At 50.2% G+C, this 26132-nt stretch overlaps 2 protein-coding genes across 6 annotated transcripts in view; both read right to left on the bottom strand.

Moving 5' to 3' along the window:
• The window catches only part of AHRR (aryl hydrocarbon receptor repressor), a 91483-nt gene extending 88116 nt beyond the window's left edge, over positions 1-3367 (bottom strand). The window contains exon 1 of the mRNA XM_086674935.1: positions 816-3367. The gene's annotated coding sequence lies outside the window, so the exon portion shown is untranslated. The remainder of the gene's footprint in view (positions 1-815) is intronic.
• Positions 3368-3506: 139 nt separating this feature from the next.
• On the bottom strand, positions 3507-25220 carry PDCD6 (programmed cell death 6). 5 transcript variants are annotated; one of them, XM_086674955.1, is made up of 6 exons: positions 25016-25220; positions 23959-24020; positions 14554-14598; positions 13403-13555; positions 7925-8034; positions 3507-4073 (listed from the first exon to the last, which is right to left on the bottom strand). In XM_086674955.1, exons 1-6 carry the CDS (start codon positions 25108-25110, stop codon positions 3975-3977), a joined length of 564 nt encoding a protein of 187 aa, XP_086531081.1. In that variant the 5' UTR covers positions 25111-25220; the 3' UTR covers positions 3507-3974. The 5 variants fall into 5 exon arrangements, with proteins under 5 accessions (XP_086531081.1, XP_086531074.1, XP_086531093.1 ...); XM_086674948.1 differs by having other exon boundaries at positions 13397-13555; positions 25016-25217; XM_086674967.1 differs by lacking the exon at positions 25016-25220 and adding an exon at positions 24416-24756 and having other exon boundaries at positions 13397-13555.
• Between the last annotated feature and the right edge of the window lie 912 nt (positions 25221-26132).

Below are 26132 nucleotides of genomic sequence, written 5' to 3'. Positions count from 1 at the left end.
ATGTGGGGTTTCTACTCCATTTCCATTAATAACACTAGAATATTATTCAGCCTAGAAAGGGAATTCTGACACCTATGATGTGGATGACCCTCGGAGTTATGATGCTCAGTTAAACAAGCCAAGCACAAAAAGCCAAATACTGCCACTGAGATGAGGTCCCAAGAGGAGTCAAATCCATAGATGTGGAGTAACATGGTGGGTGCCAGGGCTGGGAGTTAGGGTTTAATGGGGACAAAGTTTCAGTTTGGAAAGAGGAGAAGTTCTGGAGACGGATGGGAGTGATGGCTGCACAGCACTGTGAATGTACTTAATGCCACTGAACTGTACTCTTAAAACTGTAACAATGTAAGTTTTGTTGCTATAAATATCTTAACACATATACACACGAGGGAAGAGTCCCCAGCTTTACCCATTTACCCACCAGGTACGTATGGTCCAGCTTTAGAGGCAGACACCTGGAGCCTCTACTCTAGTGGGCATCAGACACTGGCCAATCACATACGCGCACTTACACACACCTACTCACATGTGCAACCGTGAGTAATGCTATGGAGAAGCTGTGAACCCCAGGTTACTCCTGGGCCCACCTGTCGGGTGATGTGAGGGTGAGGGATGAGGGGGGCCCACGCTGCCCAGCAGGACAGACCCCCTGCCTGGGGGACCTGAGGGGTTCAGGTGACAGGAGGATCCACGGGGACTGCTCAGCAACACAGGAGGGAGGGCGCATCTGCTCGCCTGCAGCCCCTCCCCTCCCCAGGAGGGGCCTCAATCCTCACCCACCCTGCGGAGGCCCTCCTCTGTCCCCAGACCCCCACCTGCCTTCCTCCTTGACCAGGCTCCTCTGGACTGACACAAGTGGCTCTCCCAGTTGGCTAGGTTAACTTTAGTGTGACCATAGCCGTGGCCACAAGTCAGGCCTTTCTGACCATTCCGGGATTATTTTCTTCACAAAGAGCCCAAGGCTAAAGCTGGCTGAGAATCCGGTGTCTCCAGCAGGTTCTTCGTCTTCCTGTAAGTCAAGTCAAGAGCTGGGTCATCGACACACCATTCAAATGGCAAGAGAGGGAGTATGTGAGAGTAGGTGATCAAGGGCCCAGGGAAGGGGGAACGGGGGAGTGCAGGCTGGGGACAGGGAATAAGGGATGGGAGGTGAGGGAGGAGGGCACATGGGGACAGAGGACAAGTGATCAGGTACTGCAGGCGGCTGTGGCAGCTGACCTGGCCTCACAGAGGCCGTCTTCCCCAGGGGAGCTCTGCCTGCCCATCCCAAACACCCATGTCTAAGTGGACCCAGGGCACAGCTTAAGCAAAGTAGTAAGTGAAAAGCTGCCTAAGTCTTTGTTCACAACTTTCCAGGACAGGTGTTGCTGCCCTCAGACCTTAAGCCCCACTCACTCCAGTTTCTCTGCTGCTTCTGTTAATTCTGTGCTGGCGTGTCCTTGGGCACGCGATGGGTCATGCTGTGGACGAGGCATCCAGGGCAGGCGTCCCTGCCTGGCGTGACTGCACTGCCCCCGTGTGGCCGAATGACGGCTCTCGGAGCTGGGTTTGGCTCCCGGCGCAGGGAACCATGTGGGTGCAGTGCATCGAAGGGAGTTTCCGCACACCCAGATGGGGCGGCCTGGGCAGGGCTGGGGCCCTCAGGACCATCTGCTCCCTTCAAGTAGCCTGGACTCCCCAGCGGACCCTCCGGCCCCTTAAGCCCCACTGCCTCTAGGCCTTCTGGAAACACAGCCACATACCCACCACCACCCCCAACGCACCAAAGCCTTGACTGGCCACCCAAGTCCCCGGTGACCACCACCTCCCAAACTGCCCACTCCTCAATGTGCCTCCGCTGACCAAACCCTTGCCTCCCACTGGGAGGGCTGGGGCCACATCTGTTTCTGTACCACACACCTGACTGAGTCCATTGGGCCAAACACCCGAGAGCATCTATAGCACACACCTGAGAGCGTCTGTACCGCAGACGAGTGCTTCTGTACCACGCACCTGAATTTACCTGTATCGCACCCGAGTACACCTGCGCCAAACGCGATATCCGCACCATACCTGAGTAGCACACACCTGTGCATCTGTACCATGCGCTGTCTGTCTTCTGCACACTATTTGCATCAGCGCAACAGCCCTTCCTTGCACCGGTGGAAGAGGAGACCCTTACCCATCCTCAATGAGACCTTTTCTTTGTAAAATTCTGCATACCTTTCTTTCCCTTCCCTGAATCGGGGGTACAGAACTCATGACACATTTACAGTTCCCTCTGTGGCTGAGAACAGAGTGAGAGAACAGGCCTCTCGGGGTCTGCTGTCTGGCCTCCGTGAAGCTTAAATACCACCTGTGTACTGGGGGCAGGTGCCTCACCAAGGCCAGATCGAGGGGGGTCCAGGTGCAGGGAAGGGGGTGACGTGGGTGGACGGGCAAAGCTAACATGTGGAGCACAGGGGCTCCCATGTGCACAGGACAGAGCACAGTGAGGCTGAGAGACAGCCACACAGGCCGCCCTCACTCCAAGCCTGGGGTCTTTGAAGGCCTGGGGCAAGGAAGAAATAAGGCACGTCTTGGGACCATGGTGTGGGGAGGGGAGGTGGGGAGGGGAGGCAGGCAGGCAGGCAGCAGAGGTTACCCCGTGGCTGGGGAGTGAGGGCATAGGGTTTATTAGCTGGGAGATACGGAGTCCAAGATGTCTACGAGAACCCAGAGAGAGAACACCTTGATGTGTGGGCCATGGGTCTGAAAGCCTCTTGGAGTCAGGAGTTTGGGGTCAGAGGACTGAGCTGACTGAAACAGAACCTGGGGTTGTGTGCTGGTGCTGCACCATGAGCATGTTGATGTCCGGAGAGGCACCCAACATGGAAAGTGGTAGAAATCCCAAAGACCCTGCTACCCACCCTGAGCTCACAAGGCCAGTCTATGAGCCCCAGAGATTCTTTAGCCCAACCCCACATATTGTGGTCAGTGGTGTTCTGACCTCTGCAATCTGGTGCCACAGAAAAACCCAAAAAGGGCCCCCTCTTAACCAACACGAGCCCCCAACATACCCCTGTGGGACACCAACTTCTGATGTCCCAGACCCATTTATAAATCACTACTGCCCATCTGAATGTCTTCACAACCCCCACCCCAAATTCTGGCTTGGAACAGCACACTTACAGGGAAGGGGCAGAAAGCAGGCTCCGAGGACTCTGAAAGGCGCAGGATGAGGGCCCCCCGGGAATGGCCGTGTGCCGACAGCAGGTGACGTGGGCGACCATCCCAGCTGTCTGCACCCCGCTTTCATGTTCAAAAACCACAGTTAACAGATCCTGAATCACTGTAAGTGACAGAAACCCACATGCTTCCAGACCAAATTTGGATTTCTACGTCCAAAGAAGTTTTATGAAATTTAAACTAACTCCTGTCACAGAGGACAGTGTCTCCTTGGATTCCGTTAGCAGAGTCAGGTGGACGCCCCAGAAAGGGTCCTGGACCTCTGGGAGCTCCCACGTGAGTATATCTGAGCCGTCTGGGACCGGGTGCGCATTTGCTTTATTGCTTACGTTGCATATTCAAAACAAATACAATAAACCCTGTTTTAAAAATGTAAGGCACATAAAAGCCTCTGTGCAAGTTCTCTATTATTTTTAAATTCTTATTGGCTAATAAAAGTATTTCCACTATAGAACTGGAGCTATCTAGAAATGCACATGATGAATTTTTTGCATGCAAGACACTTGAAACATTATTATATCTTACCTCATGGCACAATTGAATAGTCTCAAATCAAATGTTTGTATGTGAGTTATAACTATTGTTACATTTGCAAAAATCTTAATCAGCTTATCCACATATGTACAGTCAGGTCCCCAAATGTTAATTATATAAAATCTAAAGAAAGAACAGTATCTAGCTGCATTTGTGTTCCGTTTCTTTAAAGGGTGATTTGGCATTTTTAGTCTTCCTTCCGTAAGTCATGCTGTTATTTGCACAGGTCAGAGTCATACGATGCTGAAGACCATGGACAGATACTGTTCATATGACACCTGAATCCAGCCGTCCTGATCCGTATCGTAACGCCTGAATATATCTGTCAACCTCTGGGGAAGAAACAACAGTCATTTAGATCTTGATATTTTTTTAACAGAAAGAACAAAATGTTATTTGGTAAAAAACAAAACAAAACAAAAAATTTAGGAACCCAAATTAATCCATGTCTCCAGACGACCCCAACTCTGACGGAGACCAGGGCAGCGAGGCATGGGTGGGTAACCCTGACCACCCTCTCAGGCCTGTCCACCATGGGGGATGCCGAGGTCAGGTGGGAGGGTGGATACAGGAAGGTGGTTAAGAGATCAAGGGGTGGGTTGCAGGCTATACACAACAGCCCTGGGTCCAGGCCTTGGTTCCCCAAGTGGGCCAGTGGTAAACCTGGGTCCTCCCCCCCTGCTCTATGACCAACCTCGTGGGGGTTACTCAAATGTTTACCTCGGCTCTGGTCACTTGCCATTCAGGACACAGGGAAACCGGCCCTGACTTGAGCCCCTCGCTTACAACCTGCTCCCAACAGATAAAGGAAGCCTCAGCCACAGAGCACAGAAGGCAGGTCTCCCTGTACCAGCCTGAGGGTCCCTCACGCACACCCCACCCAGAAGGCTCCACCTTAGTCTGTGCACAAGCCTGACTTCCCCACGGCAGGTCAGGAGCAGAGGGGAGACCCCTGCCCCCCAAAGCAGAGACAAATAGAGGAGTGCTGTTCCAGATGACAGCTGGACAACCACAAAAGGCCTAAGGAATTGTAAATGACAAAAGGAAGCAGGCATAGTACAATTCCTCAGGACGAGAAAAGGAAACAACACACGGGTTCGTCACGACAGCAGGCTGGAGCCCGGCCCTCGGGTGCTGCGGCAGATTAAATGGCTGACAATAACAGGGGCTCCTGACACAGTTGACTGTCCACTCGGGTGGTGGCCAGGAGCATCTGAACACGGGTGAGACGCTAATGTGAAACCAACTCCAATAACACCAGCAGCAGTTAATCCCGGCCTGAAGAACAACTGGAAATCTTTCTTTATACTTTAATTGTATTTTCCCAAGATTTCTACAAATTTTCATGTTCTTTTGTAAAACTAATTTTCTAAAAGCCTTTTTCTTTCTGGAAAAAGGCAGATGGAAGACATTTTTCAGGACTTTTTTCTTGTAGCTTGCCCACCTCTGCCCCATGTTTGAGGTCATGTGGGAAGTGTGGGTGGGAGCAGAAGTCCAGGTCAGCATGGGGCCCAGAGGCAGGGGCCGCAGGAGAGCCCGGCTGGCCTGTCCTCAGCCCACAGGTGTATGGAGGCGCTGGGCGAGCTCCCTGTGGGACTCAGATCACATTACCCCAGCTACTGAAACCCTACACGAAATGACCTTTGCTCAAGAAGAAATATAAGGATCAGATGTTTACTTATGGGACAGAACCTCAAATGAAAAGTCTAACCCTAGAACAGTTCAGATGCAGAGAATAAGGAGATTTTTACATTACACCTTTTTAAGTGTCCAGACAACACTGCAAAAGAAGTGTAACCCAGCCTCACCAAATCCTGAGGCAGAGATGGGGTAAGGCTCTCCCCATTTCAGAGAGCCACAGCTCAAATGTCAGCAGACCCAGCTCTCCAACAAGGTCCTGAACAGGGATGGGGCTTTTCCCTGCCTCATCGGCAAGGAAGTCACGGAGTGCTGCACTTAGCATGCCACAGAAACTTCACTTTTACTGATCTAGAATTCTAATGGGAAAAAAAACCCAGAGAATGTTTCCCAAAATTCCAAATTATATTTAAAAACCTCACAGTGTTGACATTTCTCAGCGGCCTCTAGAGCTGATATGACATAACCCGACCGGAATTCAAACTACAAGGATCAGGGGTGCATGGGTGGCTCAGTCGGTTAAGCGTCAGACTTTGGCTCAGGTCATGATGTCACGGTTCGTGGGTTGGAGCCCAGCGTCCAGTTCTGTGCTGACAGCTCGGAGCCTGGATCCTGCTTTGGATTCCTTGTCTCTCTCTCTCTCTCTCTCTCTCTGCCCCTCCCCTGATGGCGCTCTGTCTTGTCTCTCAAAAATAAATAAGAATGTTAAAATTAAAAAAAAAAAATTATAAGCTACCAGGACTCATTGTCTAGTTGCAAGTCCTACTGAAATATGTACAGATAAAACAGTTGCTTTCCATGGCCCAAATCTGCTTCAGAGTAAGGGGTGGGGGGAGTGTTACAGTTATGCAGGTATGACATCAAGCTGTCCATCAGCTGCTAACTGTTGAGTCTGAGTGAGGGGCACATGGGTTCATCACACTGTTGTCTCTGTTACTTTTTTTTCATTTGTCACAATAAAACTTTAAAAGCTATCTATGGGTTTATCAGTTCACTGCAGTTTTTTAAAAAATTTTAATGTTTGTTTGTTTATTTTGAGAGAGAGAAAAAGAGCACACGCACAAGTGAGCAAGGGGCAGAGAGGGAGGGAGAGAAGCAGGGATCACGTGAAGCCGGACTGGAACCCAGGAACTGTGAGATCATGACCTGAGCCGGAGTCAGATGCTTAACCGACTGAGCCACCCAGGTGCCCCTAATGTTTGCTTATTTTTGTGAGAAAGAGGGAGACAGAGGATCTGAAGTGGGCTCTGCGTTGACAGCAGAGAGCCCAATGCGAGGCTCGAATTCACGAGCCGTGAGATCATGACCTGAGCCGGAGTCAGATGCTTCCCGACTGAGCCAGCCAGGCATCCCTGGTCCACTGCATTTCTCAGCCTCAATCTACGTAACCTGGATCCTCACCTAGAGACAGGAGCAGCGGGGACTGTGTGGGCACAGCAGGGCAGACCCGGGCACTCCTGCCCTCGGTCTCTGGAAAGGGTCCTCAACCTCCGCACCAGTTTCTCTCCCAGCTCAAGAAGCAAGGCCACAGGAGGGAAACACCAAGCACGGGGTGAGTGGGTTCCACGGGCTCCACCAGATGCTGGCTGGCAGTGGCCGCAACATGGGAACAAGGCCCGTGTGCTCAGGAGCTGGCTCTTGCCCCTGCAGCTGACCTCACTCAAAAAGGGAGGGCACAGTAAAGATCAAAATGGAAAATTTATCCTCTTCCTCAGAATGAAAACACAACAAAAGTACCAGAGAACACGTAAATAACCCACTGGATTTGGAAGACATGACCTCATCCGAATGGACTGCTAATACAGCTGAGCCCCCCGCAAAAAAATGTGGGGGTTGGGGGCAACAGGCCCTGGAGCAGTCGAAATCCACATGGAACTCTGATGCCCCAAAACGTTAACTACCAATAGCCTGCTGCTGACCAGACGCCTTACCAATAACAGCCAATTCACACATACCTTGCGTACGTATTGTGTAAACTAAGCTAGGAAAAGAAAAAGTGATTAGGAAAACCATAAGGAAAATACATTTACAGCCCTACACCGTATTTATCAAAAACAGTCTGCAAACGAATGGACCTGCACAGGGTCTCCACAGGGACACAGTGCACTACTGGGCCATACCGCCACCTAACAGAATAACTGCTTCTCCACAGACAAGACAAACTTTTATAAGCTCCAGAAACTGATCTTACTCCGTTAAACTGCAAATTCCAGGGGCGCCTGGGTGGCTCAGTCAGTTGAGCACCGATTTCGGCTCAGGTCATGATCTTGCGGTCCGTGAGTTCGAGCCCCGCATCGGGCCCCTGTGCTGACAGCTCAGAGCCCGGAGCCTGTTTCAGATTCTGTGTCTCCCTCTCTCTGACCCTCCCCTGTTCATGCTCTGTCTCTCTCTGTCTCAAAAATAAATAAACGTTAAAAAAAAAAAAAAAAAAAATTAAACTGCAAATTCCAGAATGCAGGTACTTCCCTTTACCTCTGCTTTCACAGACAGTCCCGTCCTGCTCCACAGCTCAGCTCACTGTGAGCCTCCACGGAGCCCCAATTACCTGCAAGACGATGCAGCCCTGGATGAAGTCATCAAACGCGATCTGCCCCCGCCCTTGTCTGTCAAACTTGCGAATGAGGATGTCGTGAAACTGGTCAGAGAGCCGGTACCCTTGAAGAGAAAACAGAGAGTGAAGAGAGGGCCAGGAGAGCAGACATTCCCGTCAACACCCACATTCTCCTTCCAAAAGGCCCCACAGCCTCTTACAGCAGCTGATAACAAATGGCCGAGGCTGGGGGTGGAAACACAAGGCGCAAATGCATTCACATGCACTCTAGGAACGAAGCCATCATTCTGCGATCCCTCCCACGACTCCCCATCTGCAGTCCTGTGAGTGGCTGACCTGAGGACCACCGCTTCTTCCTGGAAGGGTGAGCGTAACCCGGAGGCCAGAGCTGTCAGGCACAGCAGGTCATTTACGTGTGCTCACTAGTTCCCATCAAGTGTACTCACCCTACTGTGCTGCACCCCAAAAATCACCCTGCAGGGCGGCCAAAGCTTCATTCCCTGAATACAGTGAAGTTATCATTTTACAAACGGTAAGTTTCATTTTAGATTTGAACGATAAAACATCACTGAAAGCTTCCAAATAAATAAAATGTAAACTTAGGGAAGCAGCAGATTAACTGATAGGTACTCCTATTCATCAAGTAGCACAGACATTAGGCAGTAAAAGATTATATGGAGTAAGGCAGCCTCACAAGGTTCATAACAACTTGAGGGCCATCAGATGTTATGACGAAGAGTCACTGATTCCACCTCCAATTTACTGAATAGGTCTTGAAGAGGTCACCAGCAGGGAGGTGGTTTTAAAGACAGAGAGACACAACGGCCATGTGCCTGTGGGATACCCCTCGGGGCCGCTCTAAATGAAGACATCTACTTCCTTCCCTACTAATCCCACTACCTGTGTGCCTCTGGTGTCCTTACTTATTCAGGAGAGAAGATCCAGGGGCCAAAATACTTTTACTGGTTTCGGTCCTGTTGGAATCTTTGCGAGGATATATATACACCTATTATCTGAGTGAATTTCACAGTTAATTACCTGCAAAAGCACTTACTTTTCTCAAAATAATTCAAACATGCACACACATGACAGCACCCTTCCAGAGTGGTCAGCATACTCTATGCGTCTGTGACTTAAATCCAGGGCCCCCCTTCCCTGCCAGTTGATTAGAAAACAGGACCCATGACTTAGAAAACAGAGACAGCAGGTACTGAATGGGAACCACTCCCCCTGACCCCTACGAGTCTCCTCTCTTCACACTTGGCACCTGTGCCTTTGGGCAATAAGAGGTCCAAGCTAGTGAGGGTTGAGCTCATCCAGGGTGTGGACAGCAGATGATGGCCACTGCGGTGCCGCTCTCCGGCCTAGTCACAAACATACAAGCTGGATCTCCACAATCTGTACAGAAAATGGAAGCAACTTCTATCATCCCTGGGACTAACTTCCAATTTCCCTGCTCTTCAATAGTATTGCAGTGAGAACAAAACCAATGGAAGTCAGACCAGAAAAACGGATGATGAACAAAGAAACTATAAAAAGGATGTTTCTATAAGAGGCAAAATTTGGGAGCAGACTGTTCCCGAAGAATTTCCTTCAGTGAAAACCCACACAGTGATAACCCCACTCTCATAAATTAAGAGGAGGTGCCCTGTGGAAATGCAAATCAGAACAACGAGATGACCTCACACCTGTTAGAATGGCTGGTATCAAAAAGACTGGAAACAAGAGGTGTTGGCAAGGATGTGGAGAAAGGGGAACCCTCCTGCACCTGTCGCTGGGAATGCAAACTGGTGCGGCTGCTCTAAAAGACAGTATGGAGGTTCCTCACAAAGTGAAAAACAGAACTATCCTATGATTCAACAATTCCACTACTGGGTATCTACCCAAAGGAAATGAAAACACTAATTCAAAAATATATAAACGTGCCTGTGTTTATTACAGCATTATTTACAGTAGCCAGGATATGGAAGTAGCCTGTGGTCATCGAAAGATGGATAAAGATGTGGTGTGTGCACACGTGCGTGCGCGTGCGCGTGCGCGCACACACACACACACACACACAAATATTATGCGGCCATGAAAAAGGATGGGACCTTGCCATGTGTCACAGTATGGATGGACCTAGAGGGTATCACGCTCAGAGAAATAAGGCAGAGAAAAACAAACACCAAATGATTTCACTTATATGTGGAATCTAAAAATAAAACAAATGAGCAAACAAAACAGAAACAGACTCATAACTACAGAGAACTGGTAGTGGCCAAAGAGGAGGAGGTGAGGGTGGGTGGGTGACATAGGTGAAGGGGATTAAAAAGCACAAACTTCAGATTATAAAATAAGTGAGTCAGGAAATGAAAAGTATAACATAGGGAACATAGTCAATTGTACTGTCAGAACACTGCATGGTGACTCAGATCGTGTAATGTACAGTGTTGTCGAATCTCTATGTTGTACACGTGAAACTAACACGACATTGTCAACTATACTTAAATAAAATGAAAAAAAAAAAAAAAGGGTGCTCTCCATGTGCAGCCCCAGCCTGTGACCCTGGTCAGGACTGGGCCCTTTCAGACCTGACACACTGACCACAGGGCCACACCCTGACCTTAAGAGAATGAAGTTCTCTCCTTAGAACTAACAGGCGCAGGAGGGGTGAGACATCAGAGCTACCCTGAAGACCCCACATCACCTATTCTCAGCAGCCTGGCATGACAGCATACCTTCAGTAACTACTCTCCAGGGGACAGAGACTGCGGCAAGGGACAGACCCATGTTTACAACCAGCCAATGGCATGAAAAAGGGGTGGGGGCTGCCTGTGGACCTGCTGGGACCCTAACTCACACAAATGGACGGTTAACCTCTAAGGTGGGTCAATGGTGCGGATTTCGTGGACGTAGTGCACACGCCCCAGGGAAACGCTGCTGAATGAAGTGTGCTGGGACCACGGTGCACAGGCCCCGTCAGCCTTGGCACACAACAGGGGACAGAGCAAATGCAGCATGAAAATGGTAGCGGCTGGGATGGGTGACGACTGAATGGAGGGTCCTGACACTTGATAACTTTCATAACCTTTTCACCAAAAAACGCTGGGCGGAGGGAGAGGAAGCAGCCCTGTGCCCGCTGTCCTGCCCACAGGGGAGGACCACCCCGCACGTGAGCAGACTCCCACTGTGGAGCGGTCAGCTCCCCGCTAGCAGGAGTGTGAGGGCCATGCCCCACACACCTCTTTATTTCCAGGTCTCTGTACCTGGCGCATAGCACATACTAGAAATGGGTTTACAAAAGGGATGTGTGAGCCATCATACCCAGCGTGGGTCCTGTGAGGGTGACCCAGTGCCACCAGGACCAGCCTGAGACATCAAGTGGAGCTGACAGAGGTCGGAGGACGCTGTGGGGCTTGTCCCCCACCCCCAGACTCCCTCACACACATGCAGAGCTGAAATGCAGCCCCCCTGTTTGAGCAGGGCAAGAGAGCTGTCCTTAGGAGTCAAAACTGAACAGACTTTGCTTCAGTTACTACAGAAAATCTTCCAAAGTGATGACTATGTGAAAAGGAGAACAATGTTCCTTTTCATAGAAGGCATGGATCCAGAGCAGGCTCTCAGAAATCAAGAACCAACTACAGGGAGAAGCTTTTAGAATAACTACAATGCACCACAGAATACTTTTCTCCAGAAAGCGCTCAGAAGTCAGGAAGGAGCCCGGCCCTGCCCAGACCAAGAGGGCCTGCTGGCTCCTTACCACAAGGAAGTGCCACATGACCTCTGTGACCATGCAGCCATGGCTGCAGATGCCAGGGCCTGATGGGCACTCGGAGGTCAGAGAGGCCAGTGGCACGGCCCACCCTAGCATTCCCACTGTGAGCTCCAAGGACCCATTGGACACCGGCACTGAGTAAAAAGAGGGCTCTGGGCCTGACAACTTTAGAAAATGCCACGTTCCCTGACACCTAAAGTCACTTGTCTGGAAGTAATTAACAGGATGCAGGTTCCTCCCAAGCTGTCCTCAGCCCAGCCGGGCCTCCAGCTACCTGCAGCCCCAGGACCACCATCTGTGGACAGCTGACAGCCACCCCTCCCAGATCTTCCATTCGGCCTGCCCTTCTCCCCAACCTATAGGTAGAGAAAAGTCAGAAGCATTCCCAGTCCCAATGCAGAGAACCTGAGGTCAAGTCCTGCCCTAACCCTGACCCACACCCAGTGAGCTGAGAACACAAACGTGCTATGGATTCCCAGGGCCTCTAACTGAATACCACCAGAATTCATAAGGCAACAAACTAAGAGAAAGAGAAAGACAGCCATGAAGTATGTGCCCAAAGGAAAAATGGGGGAAGGACAGAAGTTAATAATACATTAACATAAGAACTAAAAATGTCCTTTGTATTATTAAAACTCAAAATACCTAGAAGTACGTTATACGTTATGACAGTATATTATTATAACTTTAACTTAAAAAAATTTTTTTTAACACTTATTTATTTTTGAGAGACAGAGAGAGGCAGAGCATGGGGGGGGAGGGAGGGAGGGAGGGGGAGAGAGAGAGAGAGAGAGAGACAAAATCTGAAGCAGGCTCCAGGCTCTGAGCTGTTAGCACAGAGCCCGACGCTGGGCTCGAACCCACAAACCGCAAGACCATGACCTGAGCTGAAGTTGGACACTCAACCGACTGAGCCACCCAGGCAACCCGTAACAGTATATTATTAAAAAAAAAAAAAATAGTACATTATAAACAAACTTGCCTTATTTTTTTTCTAGCTGGCATTTATAAGCAGACTTTTAAGCAAAATATAGAAGGGGTTTTGTAACAGGGGCCCAGTGAACACAGGGCTGAGTGAGACCATCCCAAACACACCAGACTCTGGGTGAGACTCCCACAAGCCCCGGACAAATACCCCATGTCTGCATAGCCCACACACCAGAAATCCCACCTTCCTCTCAGACCCACACCCCCGCATCAGAGGGCCCACTGACCCACTCTGGAAGGCCGTGTGAACACTCCCAGCAGCACAGCACACTTGAGCCTGCACGCACTTGAGAACGGGCACTTGCGTGCCTGCCGACACTGTGTCTGCAGCTTACAGAATCATCTCTGACGAGTGTCTGGATCATCCTGCCACGTGTTGTGATATATCAAGAAATATGAGCTGCTCGACATTTTCTTTTCACTTATTCACGTTAAACTGTTTCCAAAGCTGCCTCATTCTCAATGTGAGTCAGACATCACTACATTTCACAAGTGAGAAATGATTGCATAGCCCTTATCTCATTTTGGATGCGAAAAAAACCCACATGAAAGTCTTCAGGTCAAATATAAGCCTTCATGATATAAAAAGTATCAAAGTATAAATCTGTATGCCAAAAAAAGTCATAGTTAAAAAAATCAGTAAAATGAACCAAGTAAAAAAACATTAATGGCACCTAGGTTCCAAAATGAAACATGCTATACAATCAAGATAAGTGAATTACCAAAACCTGAGAGGGCTTGCTTGAGCTCGTTCTTGTCAATCATCCCAGAGTTGTCCCTGTCATAGGTGCGGAAGACGTTCTGCCAGTCTGTGATGTACTTCCAGACGCCAGTGAACTCGCTGAAGTTCACGCCAGCCTTGTTCTCTCGGTCGAACATAGCTAAGACAGAAAGGAACGTGAGTGGTGTGCAGCAGCTGGCATCTCGTCGGTCATCAGCAAGCAGCTCGACCACAGCACAGCCACAGCCACACCCGCCTCGGGGTCAGGCCGGTGCTCGGCCAGCAGGTGCCCACGGCCAAGAAATGCTCGCTCGTTGACTGGGAGGGCCAGACCACCTCTGCCGGCTGGCTCTCCAGCCACAGCCCCTAAGCCACGTTAGACAGACGTGAGGCACACGGTAAAGAGGGAAGGGCAAGAAAACACGGGCAGAGCCACAGCAGAAATAACGCTTCACAGCGAAGCAGGCTACAAAGACACGGCGCCTGGTGGATACTCTCACTTTGCCAGGAAGAAAGCAAAGTGCAGAATGAAGGAGCCCCTCCACCCTCTCAGTTCCCAGAACTGGGCCCAACTCCGGGCACCGCCACTTCCATTCTCCCAGAGGACCTACGCCCACCAGCGCAGGCCCACCCCAGTGACAAGACGACTCTATCGGCTTTAGGTGTTTTCTCTTAGGAAGACTTGCTTTTCATTAAAAAAACAAAAAAAAAAAACCAGCCTAATTCCGGGTCCAAATATGAAAGAACCTACAACTACATCTCCATGTAATTGCAAAATGGCTAAAAACATATATATGAACTCAGTCTGAACTACTGCTGAGAAAATGACAAATCATTTGGTTTCTTTTCAGGAAGGGACGCTAATGGAAGATTGAAACATGAGCGCTCTTGGCTGCTCAGAAGTACACTATAATTCAGTGAAAGCGCACAGAATGAAAAATCAGGTCAAAAACTGAGTATCGGGTGTTTCCGCCAGTCAACAATCGTGCCAGATACGGACGGTGTGTGAAGCGCGCCGGTCCTGTGGGTACTTGAACTCTTCAGAACCGGGATGTGAAAGGACACGTCAGACAATGAGCTCAGTGCTCAGCCGGGAGGGCAGGATGAAGCAGGACAGGTGCCTGCCTGCACAGGCGGGACAACAGCACCTTTACTTACATATGATTGACCTGACAGTCACTGGATTAAATGGAGTCCACGTGCCTGAAAATAAGCGACAGGAATGACAGTCAGACGCCAGCAAGCTCTAGGCTTCGAATCTGTACCATCTGAACCTAACAAAAGTAACTTGGGGGTCACGGGAAGACCCTGGCACCACACTTCTCGGCAGGGACACTGCCCCCAGGGGACATTTCTGGTTGCCATGACCACGGGGGGCTGTAAGCACGTCACGGTTGGGGTCCCATCCCACACTGTGCAGGAGTCCCTTGGCCCCAACAGACGCACATTCCAAGCTGTTTATAATGACGTGAAGCTGGGTACTTTACTGTGTAAACAAGATACGGCTTTAGAGTATTTTAATATACGCTCAGTTTTCCAGGCGTTCAGCCACCAGGTAAGTTGAGAGGTATACTGAAAAACATACCATACAACCATGCCTTAAAGTCTTCTCCTAAGATTGCACGTTATTTTCCTTGCGAGTGTGAAAAAGCAGACTATGGCACCCTAGGATCCACTTCCATATAGTAATGGGGATATTACCAAATATTTGTCATAAAGAGACTGCTGAATCTGACAGAACGGTTTATCAACTGATAATGAAATGTTCACTAGATACCTTTACGCCCCAAAATCTGTTTTCAGAGTGGCTTATACCATTACCAATTTTTACACTAACTAAAAACAAGGAAAAAAAGTGTTTTTAATGTGGAGGGAAAGCAGGGCCTCTCCCCACACCCCACTTGTATGGAAACACCTTATATTTCCCTCTCTGTATAAAACTCCGTGTTTCTCACAGAGACCCACCCCCTGACCTCACATCGTGACCTTTCGCTCAGAACTATGGTTCCAAAGGGAACCGTCCTCCACGCTGGGCTTTCCCGCTGTGGCGCCCAAAGGCTGTGCCTGCCCACCTCAGGGCTCACGCACGCGCCTCTCCAGTCCCGGGGTGTGCCTCCCAACACACGCACGTCCTTCACCTTCACCTCTCCTTTAAGCCACAGGAAAAACGCGTCCTCAGGAAAGCCCTCCCTGAGCGCCCCACGTCCCCCCAGCCCCTAAGCTAAATCTGTCAGCTCTATCAGCGCAGGTTCGAGCTTCCCCTTTGGCACAAGCGCCACCGTAACTACTCGGTGAAGGCTGCTCTTCCCCTGAAGGCAGGGGCACACCTGTCCCTGTGCCTGGCACATCGGGGTTGGATAAGCATCTTCTGCAGGCTTCACAGACGTTCGTGGGGTGGGCAGAGCGGGCAGAAGACTGTATACGAAGCTATTAGGGCACGTTATTGAAAACCCGTATGATAAAACTATGTTACAGAGAACGCAACAGAAAAGAAAGTTCTAAAGACAGAGAGTGTCACTTCCTCACCTCATTTGTTTTTCCCTCCCTCCCAGCTAGCTGCTGCAGGCAGCGACCTGCTGTTTCCACAGGAGACAGCCCACCACGGACTAGAAGCCCAGGGAACCTAATGCACCTACTGAAGCCTTTTCCTGATTCACTTTTCCTTTGTCTTCCCTTCACCTCTGCTACAGGCCGATGCGATGCGCTCTCAATCCGTGAAGGTGACGGCAGCCCCCGCAGGCTATCCTGACTGTGAGCAGAAGCCTCACGAGCCGTCTCGCAAATGACTCGGCCAAACAAGTTTGAAACAAAAGCAACACAAGTGCGACAGTTGACTCGTGTGCAAACGCGAGCACCTGTTGTGGTGAAAGCCAGGTGCCACCTGGAAAGGCACACGTGGGGTGCCCAGGGAAGGCGCATCCCTGAGGTGGCCCATGGGGACTGGCAGCCACGCTGGGGGATTCTGCGGACGGCACGGGTCCCAGGCTCCGGAGAGCAACAGGTCACCACGCGCTGAGTCGAGGACGGAGACCCACAGGTTTCCTGCGGGGCTATTGCGCAAGGGGAAGGCGGAGGAGGCAACCTCTTGGTACCCTGCTCATCCTTCTTACCCAAACGGGGCCCGACTCTGCACAGAATCCAAGGGGTAACGACAGCCAACAGGTCTTGCGGCCTGGTTCTCAGACTAAACATAAAAAGCTCAGTAACCCACAATGAAGCTGCAACACTGCAACATGCACACATTTAATATCTCAGCTGTGTTAAGCACTAAATGCACCTGAGCGTCAGCCTGAAACTCTTAAGTGGTCTCTAAAACAGTTTTCTGTAAGAAAATACAATGCAAATAATCAATTTAACACACTCACTAAAAACAGGGGGTACATTATAAAGGTAGACTTTTTTCACAAGCCCTACAACTCCATAACCCTCCAGCCCAGGTTTCAGGGCCACCTACAATTTCAAACACTCCCATCTGCTTCTCCCAGACAGCAGCATGTTTGAACGTTAGAACCGGTCATCTTGCAAAAGCTTGCCTGTCGGATTTTTCCCTAGACTTCTAGGTGTCCTGCCTCAATTTCATCTTAAAGAACTAAAGAATACAGAAATGTGATTTCCCACGTAAATTTAATACACTTTTGTCACCTATAATTTGGGAGCAGGGCTGAAGCCTTAAGAAGCCACCCTAAGCAAATGACAATGGCCCAAAGAACCATCCATGGTTGTAGAGATAGCCCCCATCAGGATGCCTTACCATTTCTCCACTTAACTCCCAAGCACACAAATTCCGTCAAGAACCTGCATCTGCCTCCATTCTCCAAGGGGGAAAAAACCCATTCTGCTCTGGTAATATATTGTCTTTTCACTCTCTCCAAAGAGTTTTCTTTATTGAAATTATGTCCTGTTAACCACAAGCTTAAACTCTGGCTTTAGTGAGTGGTTGGGGTTAGGAGTTCACAACATCCAGCATTTGCACAATCGAGACACTTAACTACTTGAAATCTCTAGAGGCAACAACAGCAGCGGAATGAGACTTTTCTACATCATCACTGGTGATCTCTTTCCACTTTACTGCATCAGACCTAGAACTCCCAGCCTTCCTGGCCTTTTCTGCCAGAGAGGAGCTACGGATGAGGAGGTATAAGCAAATCCTGCAGGGACGGGCACACAGCACAGGCACCCAATGCACACAATCAGCAGAACTTCGGTGTCTCTTCAGGTTCAGCAAAATCCCAGACTTCGCCAGTGCTGGAATGACAACTTCAAATAGCACAGTCAGAAACATGACCTTTCTGAAATACTGATCAACAGCACTGATCTGATAAATGCCACAGCTGGAAACTGGTTCTATGAAAGTCTGGGTCAAATTACTACAGCATTTACATGAATGAAAATTAAAAACAATCTAAGTGACTACTAGTGAAACACTGTAAATTCAGTCCCAGAAGACACATGGTCTCCCAGTTCTATACCAGACAGATGCAGGATCTGGTGCAGAGGGGCTTGGCTCTAGGGGGAAAAGGATCTAAACTTCCAGTCATCTTATTTTTACATCCGAAGAAACTGGGGCCAGAAGTGCAATGTGCTCAAGGTCACAGAGAAACTTGTCGGCAAAGCCAGGTCCATCGAATCCCGACTTTATTTTGTTTCTATCTACAACTTTGGCGGGGTGCATCTCTGGGAAGAGCAGACACGACAGGCTGTACTGGAGTTGCCAAGACCACCCTCAGGCTCCATGACTCACTAGGACTCCAACACTCAGGCAGTTCGTTACAATGAAAGGCCAGCGTAAAATCAGCAGAGCAGAGAAAGGCACTAGGAGAATTCCGGTGGAGACCCGTGCAGCGCCCAGAGGGACCCCCTCATGGAGCCACACAGGACGTCCTCACTCCTCCAGCTAGGAGTCTTGAGGACAGAGGCGAAGTACTGTCAACTAGGGAACTCTCCAGTCTACAACCCAGGGTTTCTCTTGGGGAGGCAGGCATGGACGCTCCAGAGACCCAGAGGGAAAGCAGGTGTTTGCCATAAATCGTACTGTTGGGATCAACTATATAGGCCAACAGGTACCACACAGCTCAGGGCCCTCAGTGGGCCAAACACCCTTCTCAGTCAGAATATCCCAGGAGGCAGCCGGCCATGAAAATCCTTCCTGGGAAGGAGCAGGCTCAGAGCAACCCAACTCAGCAACTGCGGAGTCAGCCCTTCTCCGCACACAGGCGGATGGAAGCTGAGGGTAAACCTCTTAAGTGTCCCTGCTGCATTACCAGCAGCAAACACCCTTACCCACCAAACTGGGACTGTCAGGGCAGGAGCAGTGATGGGACCAGAAGCATTGGTGTGCAGGGAACAGTCTGCTTATATGGTCTGATTTCTCTCATTTCTTCCATTTTTTTTTTTTTTTTTTTTTTTTTTTTAGTATTTAGTTTTGAGAGAGAGAGAGAGGGAGAGGGAGAGACAGAGGGGAATAGGCAGAGACAGAGTACAAGCAGGGGAGGGGCAGAGAGAGAGAGGGAGAGAGGAAGACACAGAATCCAAAGCAGGCTCCAGGCTCTGAGATGTCAGCTCAGAGCCCGATACAGGGCTCAAACTCACGGATTGTGAGACCATGACCTGAGCCAAAGTCGGACGCTTAACTGACTGAGCCAGTCAGGTGCCCCTCTTCTTTATTTTTTTTTAAGTTTATTTATTTGAGAAAGAGAGAGAGAGAGAGAGAGACAGTGCGTATGAGAGAGAGAGAGAGAGAGAGAGAAAGACAGGGGGCGGGGAGAATCCCAAGTAGATGCCACAGTGTCAGCCCAGAGCCCGATGTGGGGCTCAAACTCACAAACTGTGGGATCATGACCTGAGCTGAAATCAAGAGTTGGTCATTCAACCAAGTGAGCCACCCAGGTGCCCCTCTCATTTCTTCTTAATATGGGATCCTCAAGAAAGCCAGAACTCTATTTTGATTAAAAAAAAATAATAATATATGAATTATTATTTTTTTAAAGTGCAGCTAAAAAAGTCTCCACAAAATACCTACCTAGGTTATGTTAAGACAAACCTGCAGAACTACAAAAAAGAGGCTTGAGCAAAATAAAATTCCCATAATTCCAAGAAATAATGTAAAAATTAGGGAAAAAAAGGTACTAAACTCAAGATAGTTTATGAGATGTTATTTCAAAATGAAGGCAAGAGAACAGTCTTCTTCTGTCTTTCTTCATACCTGTTAACCACAAACCTTCCTGAGAGCAGCCAATTTTAGAAACTTTCCTATGGAAACAAGTCTTATAAAGGAGTCAGTGTATGGGACCCACAAGTACTTCTTCAGGATGGTTTCAACTGGATATTAGCAGAGAGCACACAGGCACAGATTTAATTAAAGTGAGAAATCATACAAGTTTGTATCTTCAGTTTTCTAACCAGTAATAGACCAAGTAAACCAACTTCCTGAAATAGCCTAATATTCCAGTTCTAATATGAAAACAGAACCCCAATACTGGGAGAGCAATCAGAAGTCAAATTTCAACCGCATCAGCTCCAGGAAGTCGGGGGGCGGTCGGGGGGAACAGGATGGACACAGGCCCGTCCAGTGAGCAGTGCCTGGGCACACAGAGCAGCTGCACAGAGGAGCCCAGTCTGGCCTTCCTTCGAGAAGTGGACAGTCTAGTGGCCAGAGACAGCTACGACAATGATCGTGTAGAATACAGAGAATGGAGAGCAGGGAGCGTCCAAGAAAAAGCGGCGATGCTGAGGGGGCTCAAAGGCAGGAGAGGGCACACCCCTCCAGGCAGACAGGGATCTGAAACATAGGATGCACACAGCTTCCCCTCATGCTGACGAAGGGCAGGTGCTCTAGGCAGGTGTACAGGACCCACGGCAAGCGGTGGACACTCTCCTGGAGACAAATGGGAAGATACCAGGGCTCACGGTGCTGTGACACCTAGGTGTGAAGTACACCCACAGCACACCACGAGCACGGGCACCGAGGGGTGCCAGCAACACACATCTGGGTTTAAATCCTGTGCTACAACTCAAAAGCCACAACGGGTAACTCCGCAAGCGATATGATACCACCTACTCTGTGAATGTGCATCATACATAACCTGCCTTACTGCAGAAAGAACTTATATGTACGCAGATATCCACAGTAGAGCAGAATGAAGTAAATTTTAATCATACTGGATGGGAGGAGAAACTAGGAGGATAAGAAAGGGTTCTAAGACTAGATCAGTAAAATCCCCCTCTTAAAATTCTACATTCATGCTACTGACCAGCCACCAATTTAAACTTTTTCACAGCTAATTTGAAGAGGCAGATCTAACTGGTTAAAAGATTCAGGGTTAATAAAATGCAAACAAAACAAGACAGAACAGCCACCAAAGGTGCTTGGAACACCAGAGGCACCGTCCCCGCTAGGGAGAAGGGAGCCGGCCATTTGCCTGGCAGTCACCCCACAGAGGGCATGCCTCTGTCAAGGTGAACAGGGAGGCCAGTTTTTACATGTCTTGAACAAGAGCTGAGGCAATCCCACAGGGCAACTCAATAAAAGGGCCTCCAGAGGGCCACCGAGACAGTCCCGACAGATACTAGGTTAGAGCAGGTATTGATTTCAAAGGGTCTCAGCAATGGTGAACCTAACATCCTCTAGACAACTGTGAAAATTCATTCTCTTTTAAACAGCCTCCTGGTAGATATTTAGTAGGAGCTGAGTTCAAGATTATGCTCTAACAGAGTGAAGACCCATATTCTTTAACAACCAGCTGAACTAGAACTAGGAGCATTACTGACACCCTCTAGTGAAAATACAGAAGCCTAACCCTATAGGTCAGATTAGGTCCCACCACCATGCCCCGGGGGCTCAAACAACAATGCTCATGTGAAATCAGGTTTGTTAAATGCTGGCACAGTGCCTACAAACAGTGGCTGCCCCTCATGTGGCACCTGAGCTGGCTGCCTGGCCTGGCTGGTGACAATACCCCTCCTCCACTCAGCCAACAACACAGTCCCCCTGCTATGTGTCAGGCACTGCACCAAGTACTCTGCGTGCACTTCCTCTACCGACCCTCCCAGGAGGGTCAAGTCCTTGCCCAAAGTCGTATTCCTAGAACCGAGAGAGCCAGGATCTGAACTCAGACAGGAGCCCCCAGGTGGACACTGTCATGATAATGAGGTCAGAGTGTGACCATCACTCTTGAGGGGCAGGTTTCACAGAGATCCCAAACCTGGGCAGCACCCTCAAAACTTCAAGCAAATGGACAAAGAGAGTTGGTCCTCACTTACTGGAAAAGAACTCAGAAGGAATGCCTCTGAAGCATGACCTCTGAGGGTGCTTTCACTGGAGTGGCCACCCTCTGGAACCTCTGACCACATTTAACAGAATGTGAAGACATACGTTTTGGTGAACACTTAGAAAGCTTTAAGCCAGATTTGCCAGGTCATAGCCTGCTGGATTGCAGCTGTTTCTGACATGTTCTAGTAACCTTACCTTCTACTCCTCCAAGTGTAACCAAGTACTGGAGACACAAAAATTGAAAAGAGATTAGTAATGATAAGCAAGGAATCAAGAAGGCACAATTGTCAAATGAGAGTAACGAAATTTTTTTTTTTATGTCCATTTTTATTTTTGAGAGAGAGAGAAAGAAAGAGCAGGGGAGGGACAGAGAGAGAGGGAGACACAGAATCTGAAGCAAGCTCCAGGCTCCCAGCTGTCAGCACAGACCCCAACATGAGGCTCGAACCCATGAAACATGAGATCATGACCTGAGCCAAAGTGGGACACTCAACTGACTGAGCCACCCGGGCGCCCCATAAAGAAATTTCTTAATTTTGTAAACACAACTATATAGTATTTTAAGAGACAAAACAGGGGGCGCCTGGGTGGCGCAGTCGGTTGGGCGTCCGACTTCAGCCAGGTCACGATCTCGCGGTCCGTGAGTTCGAGCCCCGCGTCAGGCTCTGGGCTGATGGCTCAGAGCCTGGAGCCTGTTTCCGATTCTGTGTCTCCCTCTCTCTCTGCCCCTCCCCCATTCACGCTCTGTCTCTCTCTGTCCCAAAAATAAATAAATGTTGAAAAAAAAAAATTAAAAAAAAAAAAAAGAGACAAAACAGATGAACATAAGGGAAGGGAAACAAAAATAATATCAAAACAGAGAGGGGGACAAAACAGAAGAGACTCATAAATATGGAGAACAAACTGAGGGTTACTAAAGGGGTTGTGGGAGGGGGGGATGGGCTAAATGGGTAAGGGGCACTAAGGAATCGCCTCCTGAAATCACTGTTGCACTATATGCTAACTATTTTGGATGTAAATTAAAAAAAAATTAAAAATAAAATTTAAGAAAAATTTCGTAAACTCAACAACATAAATACGTGTGAAGTTATACACCAATATCTGTGGCCCACATACGTTAAATACTGGGGGAAAAAAGTCAGTGGTATGTACCGTTCTTTAAACGTATTAATCTGTAAATACAAACCCTGCACTTCATGTAAATCACGAGGCAATAAACCACACTAAGTGCCTGGTATGTGCCCACAATGAGGGCACGTATTCTCCTTTAGCCCGATATCCAGCACTGTGAGGTGGTGGCGGCATCCTTACTTTTTCTAGAACATCAAACTGGTTCCTACTAATAAAAATGAATCTTGGGGCACCTGGGTGGCTCAGCTGGTTAAGCACCGACTTGATTTCAGCTAGGTCATGATCTCACAGTTCGTGGGTTCGAGCCCCTAATTGGGCTCTATGCTGACAGTGTGGCGCCTACTTGGGATTCTGTCTCTCTGACTCTCCCCCACTCTCTCACACGCATGCACGTGTGCTCTCTCTCTCTCAAAATAAACTTAAAAAAAAAAAAAAAGAGTCTTCCAACATCTTAGAATCGATCCCTTTCTACCTTAAATGGCACACCTCTGGAAAGACAAGCTACAAATCTAAGAATCAGAAAAGTCAGTGGCATCTGAGGGATTTTTTAAAAGGCAAAAGAGCCAGGTAGTTAATAAAATAAAAGGTCTCAAACAGTACTTCTGTGGATTAATCAGGCTGAAACTGGCAAGAAGAGAACTCCATGGAGAGCCCCCAACACACTGCCATGTAACAGCTATGGTCCTTTATCCCTGTCTGAATGCCTAGTATTCTCCCACTGATAAGACCATCTTCCCACAATCCACCTGCCAGAGCCACATCCCCAACATCCCAGTCACTTCCCCATGGTGCCCTTGGCACCTTGATGATCCTCTCCCAAGAGGTCACAGAGATACAGTCACGAAAGGAATCAGTGATCTTCAATGTACCTGAAGCATATTAGCCCTACAAAGCTAAACTTCCTATCCTTCCCTAAAACCTATGCCCTAACCTCCACTTCTCAAGTGCTTCCCTGCGCCTGTCCATGCAGGGGCTGGAACAGCTCAGCAAGGCCCTTGGCGCAGGATACCCACTGGCAAAATAAATCAGAAGCACCTCCACCACATGCCAGTAACAGTAATTAGGCCTTCATAACTCCTCTGTACTTGGGAAAAGAAGTTATTTACTACAGGTGGGTCAGGCTCAAAGTTCAGCAGAAGTCCTGACGACTAGGTCCCACTCACCGTTGGAGAGTGCTTGCTGAAGCTCGTTGTCCGATATCACCCCGCTCCTGTCTTTATCAACCCTACAAAATCAAGACCAGTTAAGCTGGTGAATAAAAGAGCAGGACAAGCAAAACATGTCAAGCATAAACACTTCATTCCTCTGCCGAGCCTACGTCAACTCTGGAGGCAGCTAGGACTCTCACTCTCGCATCCGCATGGGAACAAGGTTCTCCCAAAGAGATGGCTCCTTTTGCCTTGTCAAGCCTTTCTCCTTTTCTTTCCCTTGGACAGTCTGAATTCTCTCCTTTTCATAAACAGCAAAAAGACTGCCTCAGACACGTCCTTCCGTGACCATTGGTCACTCATTCACTCTGAAGGGCAACCTGGGGACAGAATATGCTGCAGTGCCGGTCTCCAGCTTCTTTCCCAGCTGCTGGACTGTAACAGCGCTGGAGCAGTCTGTGTTTCTGTTTACCTTAAACAAGCATCCCGAAGACCCTCCCAGAGCAGCAATCCCCTGGGCTGTAGGCTCAGGGGTGGGGGCCGCGATCCCCTGGACACCTGCAGCGGGCTCCGCACCTCGACAGGGGCCTGGGGGAAGGGGGGGTTTCCGGCACGAGGTCGGGGCCAGACCTAAGGGAGCCAGGAAGGAGGAGGCCAGAGGCCGAAGGGAAGCAGGAAGGAGGCCAAGGGGGAGGCCGGAGGGAGCCAGGAAGGGAGTCAGGGTGACGGGAGACCAAAGGGAAGCAGGAGGGAGGCCGAGGGGAAGACCAGAGGGAGCCAGTAAAGAGGCTGGGGAGAGGCGTGGGGGGGGGTGGTTGGGGAGTGGGAGGCCGGAAGGAGCCAGGAAGAGCCGGGGGGGAGGGGGGGAGGCCGGAAGGAGCCAGGAAAAGGCGTGGGGGGGGGGGAGGCCGGAAGGAGCCAGGAAAAGGCGTGGGGGGGGGAGGCCGGAAGGAGCCAGGAAGAGGCATTGGGGGGGGGGGAGCCAGGAAGGAGGCCGGGAGGTGGGTGGCCGAGGAGAACGTAGGGGAGACCGGTGGAGCCTCGTGAGTGCCTGGGTGGCGCCGGGCCTCACCTCTGGAAAACGTTCCACAGGAAGCTCTGGTCTGGCAGCGCCGCGCCTCCAGCAGGGCCGGCCCCGGGGCCCGGGCGGTACGGGTAGGCGGCCATGGGCCCAGACGCACTGCCGGGCCGAGGCTGCAGGCGGGGGCTGGGGGCTGGGGGCTGGAGGCTGGAGGCCGCTCCACTTCCGCCTCTCCTGAGGCGGGGCCTACCGCTTACGCCACTTCCGGGACCGCTGGAAGGAGGCGTGTCCCCGCTGGCAGCTGGAGCGCGGCCTAGGCCTGGCGGCCCCGTTGCTAAGCGACACCGACGCCCTGGCGCGCGGGGGAGCGGATCCCGCGCTACGCGTGCGCGCTGCCAGGGCCACGGACCCGGCGCAGGTACCGCTTACACCCGCAAGGCGACAGCAGTTTCCCCCCAGCGTGTTTAAGTTTTGCATCAAAAGGTCATCAAAGGAATGCGAGGGACTCTTGCTTTCGGCTCAGGTCGTGATCTCACAGGTTCGAGCCCGGGGTGGAGTTAGGGTTAGGGGTTAGTCCTGCTTGGGTCTCTCTCTCCCCCCCCCCCCCCCCCCCCCCGATCCCGTGCTCTCTCTCAAAATCAGTAAGCTTTTTAAAAAGTCATCAAAGTGAGCGTGGCCGAGGGGAAGAACGCGTCTTTCTGGAATGTGTCAGATTTCCCACGTGTCCTCCTGTCGTGTCACCTCGCCACGGCGCGGCCTGCACCTCACTGGCGGTTCTGCTGCTGGACACCGCCGCAGGGGAGCCCTCCCCGTGGGGACCGCAGCGCGCTGCAGGAGGCTTCCCGAAGACCCCGGAAATTGTTCCCTCTGCTACAGAGCCTGTTCCAGCCCCTGGGATTTTAAGTGCTGTTTGGTCCTCATGGCTGGGTTTCTTGAGGCGAGACCCTCCCACGGTGCTTCCCAGTCCCCGAAGGACCGAGAGTCCAGGAGCTGGCCTCCCGCCCGGAGCCCCCCTTCTCTGAGGACGCCGATACATCATCCAGGCCCTTGGCCCGGCCACAGATGTGACCAGGGATCACTCTCTGCCCGCTTTCCTGCATCCTAACCACCACACGATGTGAAGGGTTCTTGCAGGTTCTTCAAGGAAATTAAAATATTCTGACTTTGG

The sequence above is a fragment of the Puma concolor genome, chromosome A1 (assembly GCF_028749965.1).
Source record: "Puma concolor isolate L17-30 chromosome A1, mPumCon1.1.hap2, whole genome shotgun sequence".
In the NCBI taxonomy this organism is placed as follows: Eukaryota; Metazoa; Chordata; class Mammalia; order Carnivora; family Felidae; genus Puma; species Puma concolor.
The sequence above is the reverse complement of the archived record's forward strand: the minus strand, read 5'-3'. Positions and strand labels throughout refer to the sequence as shown.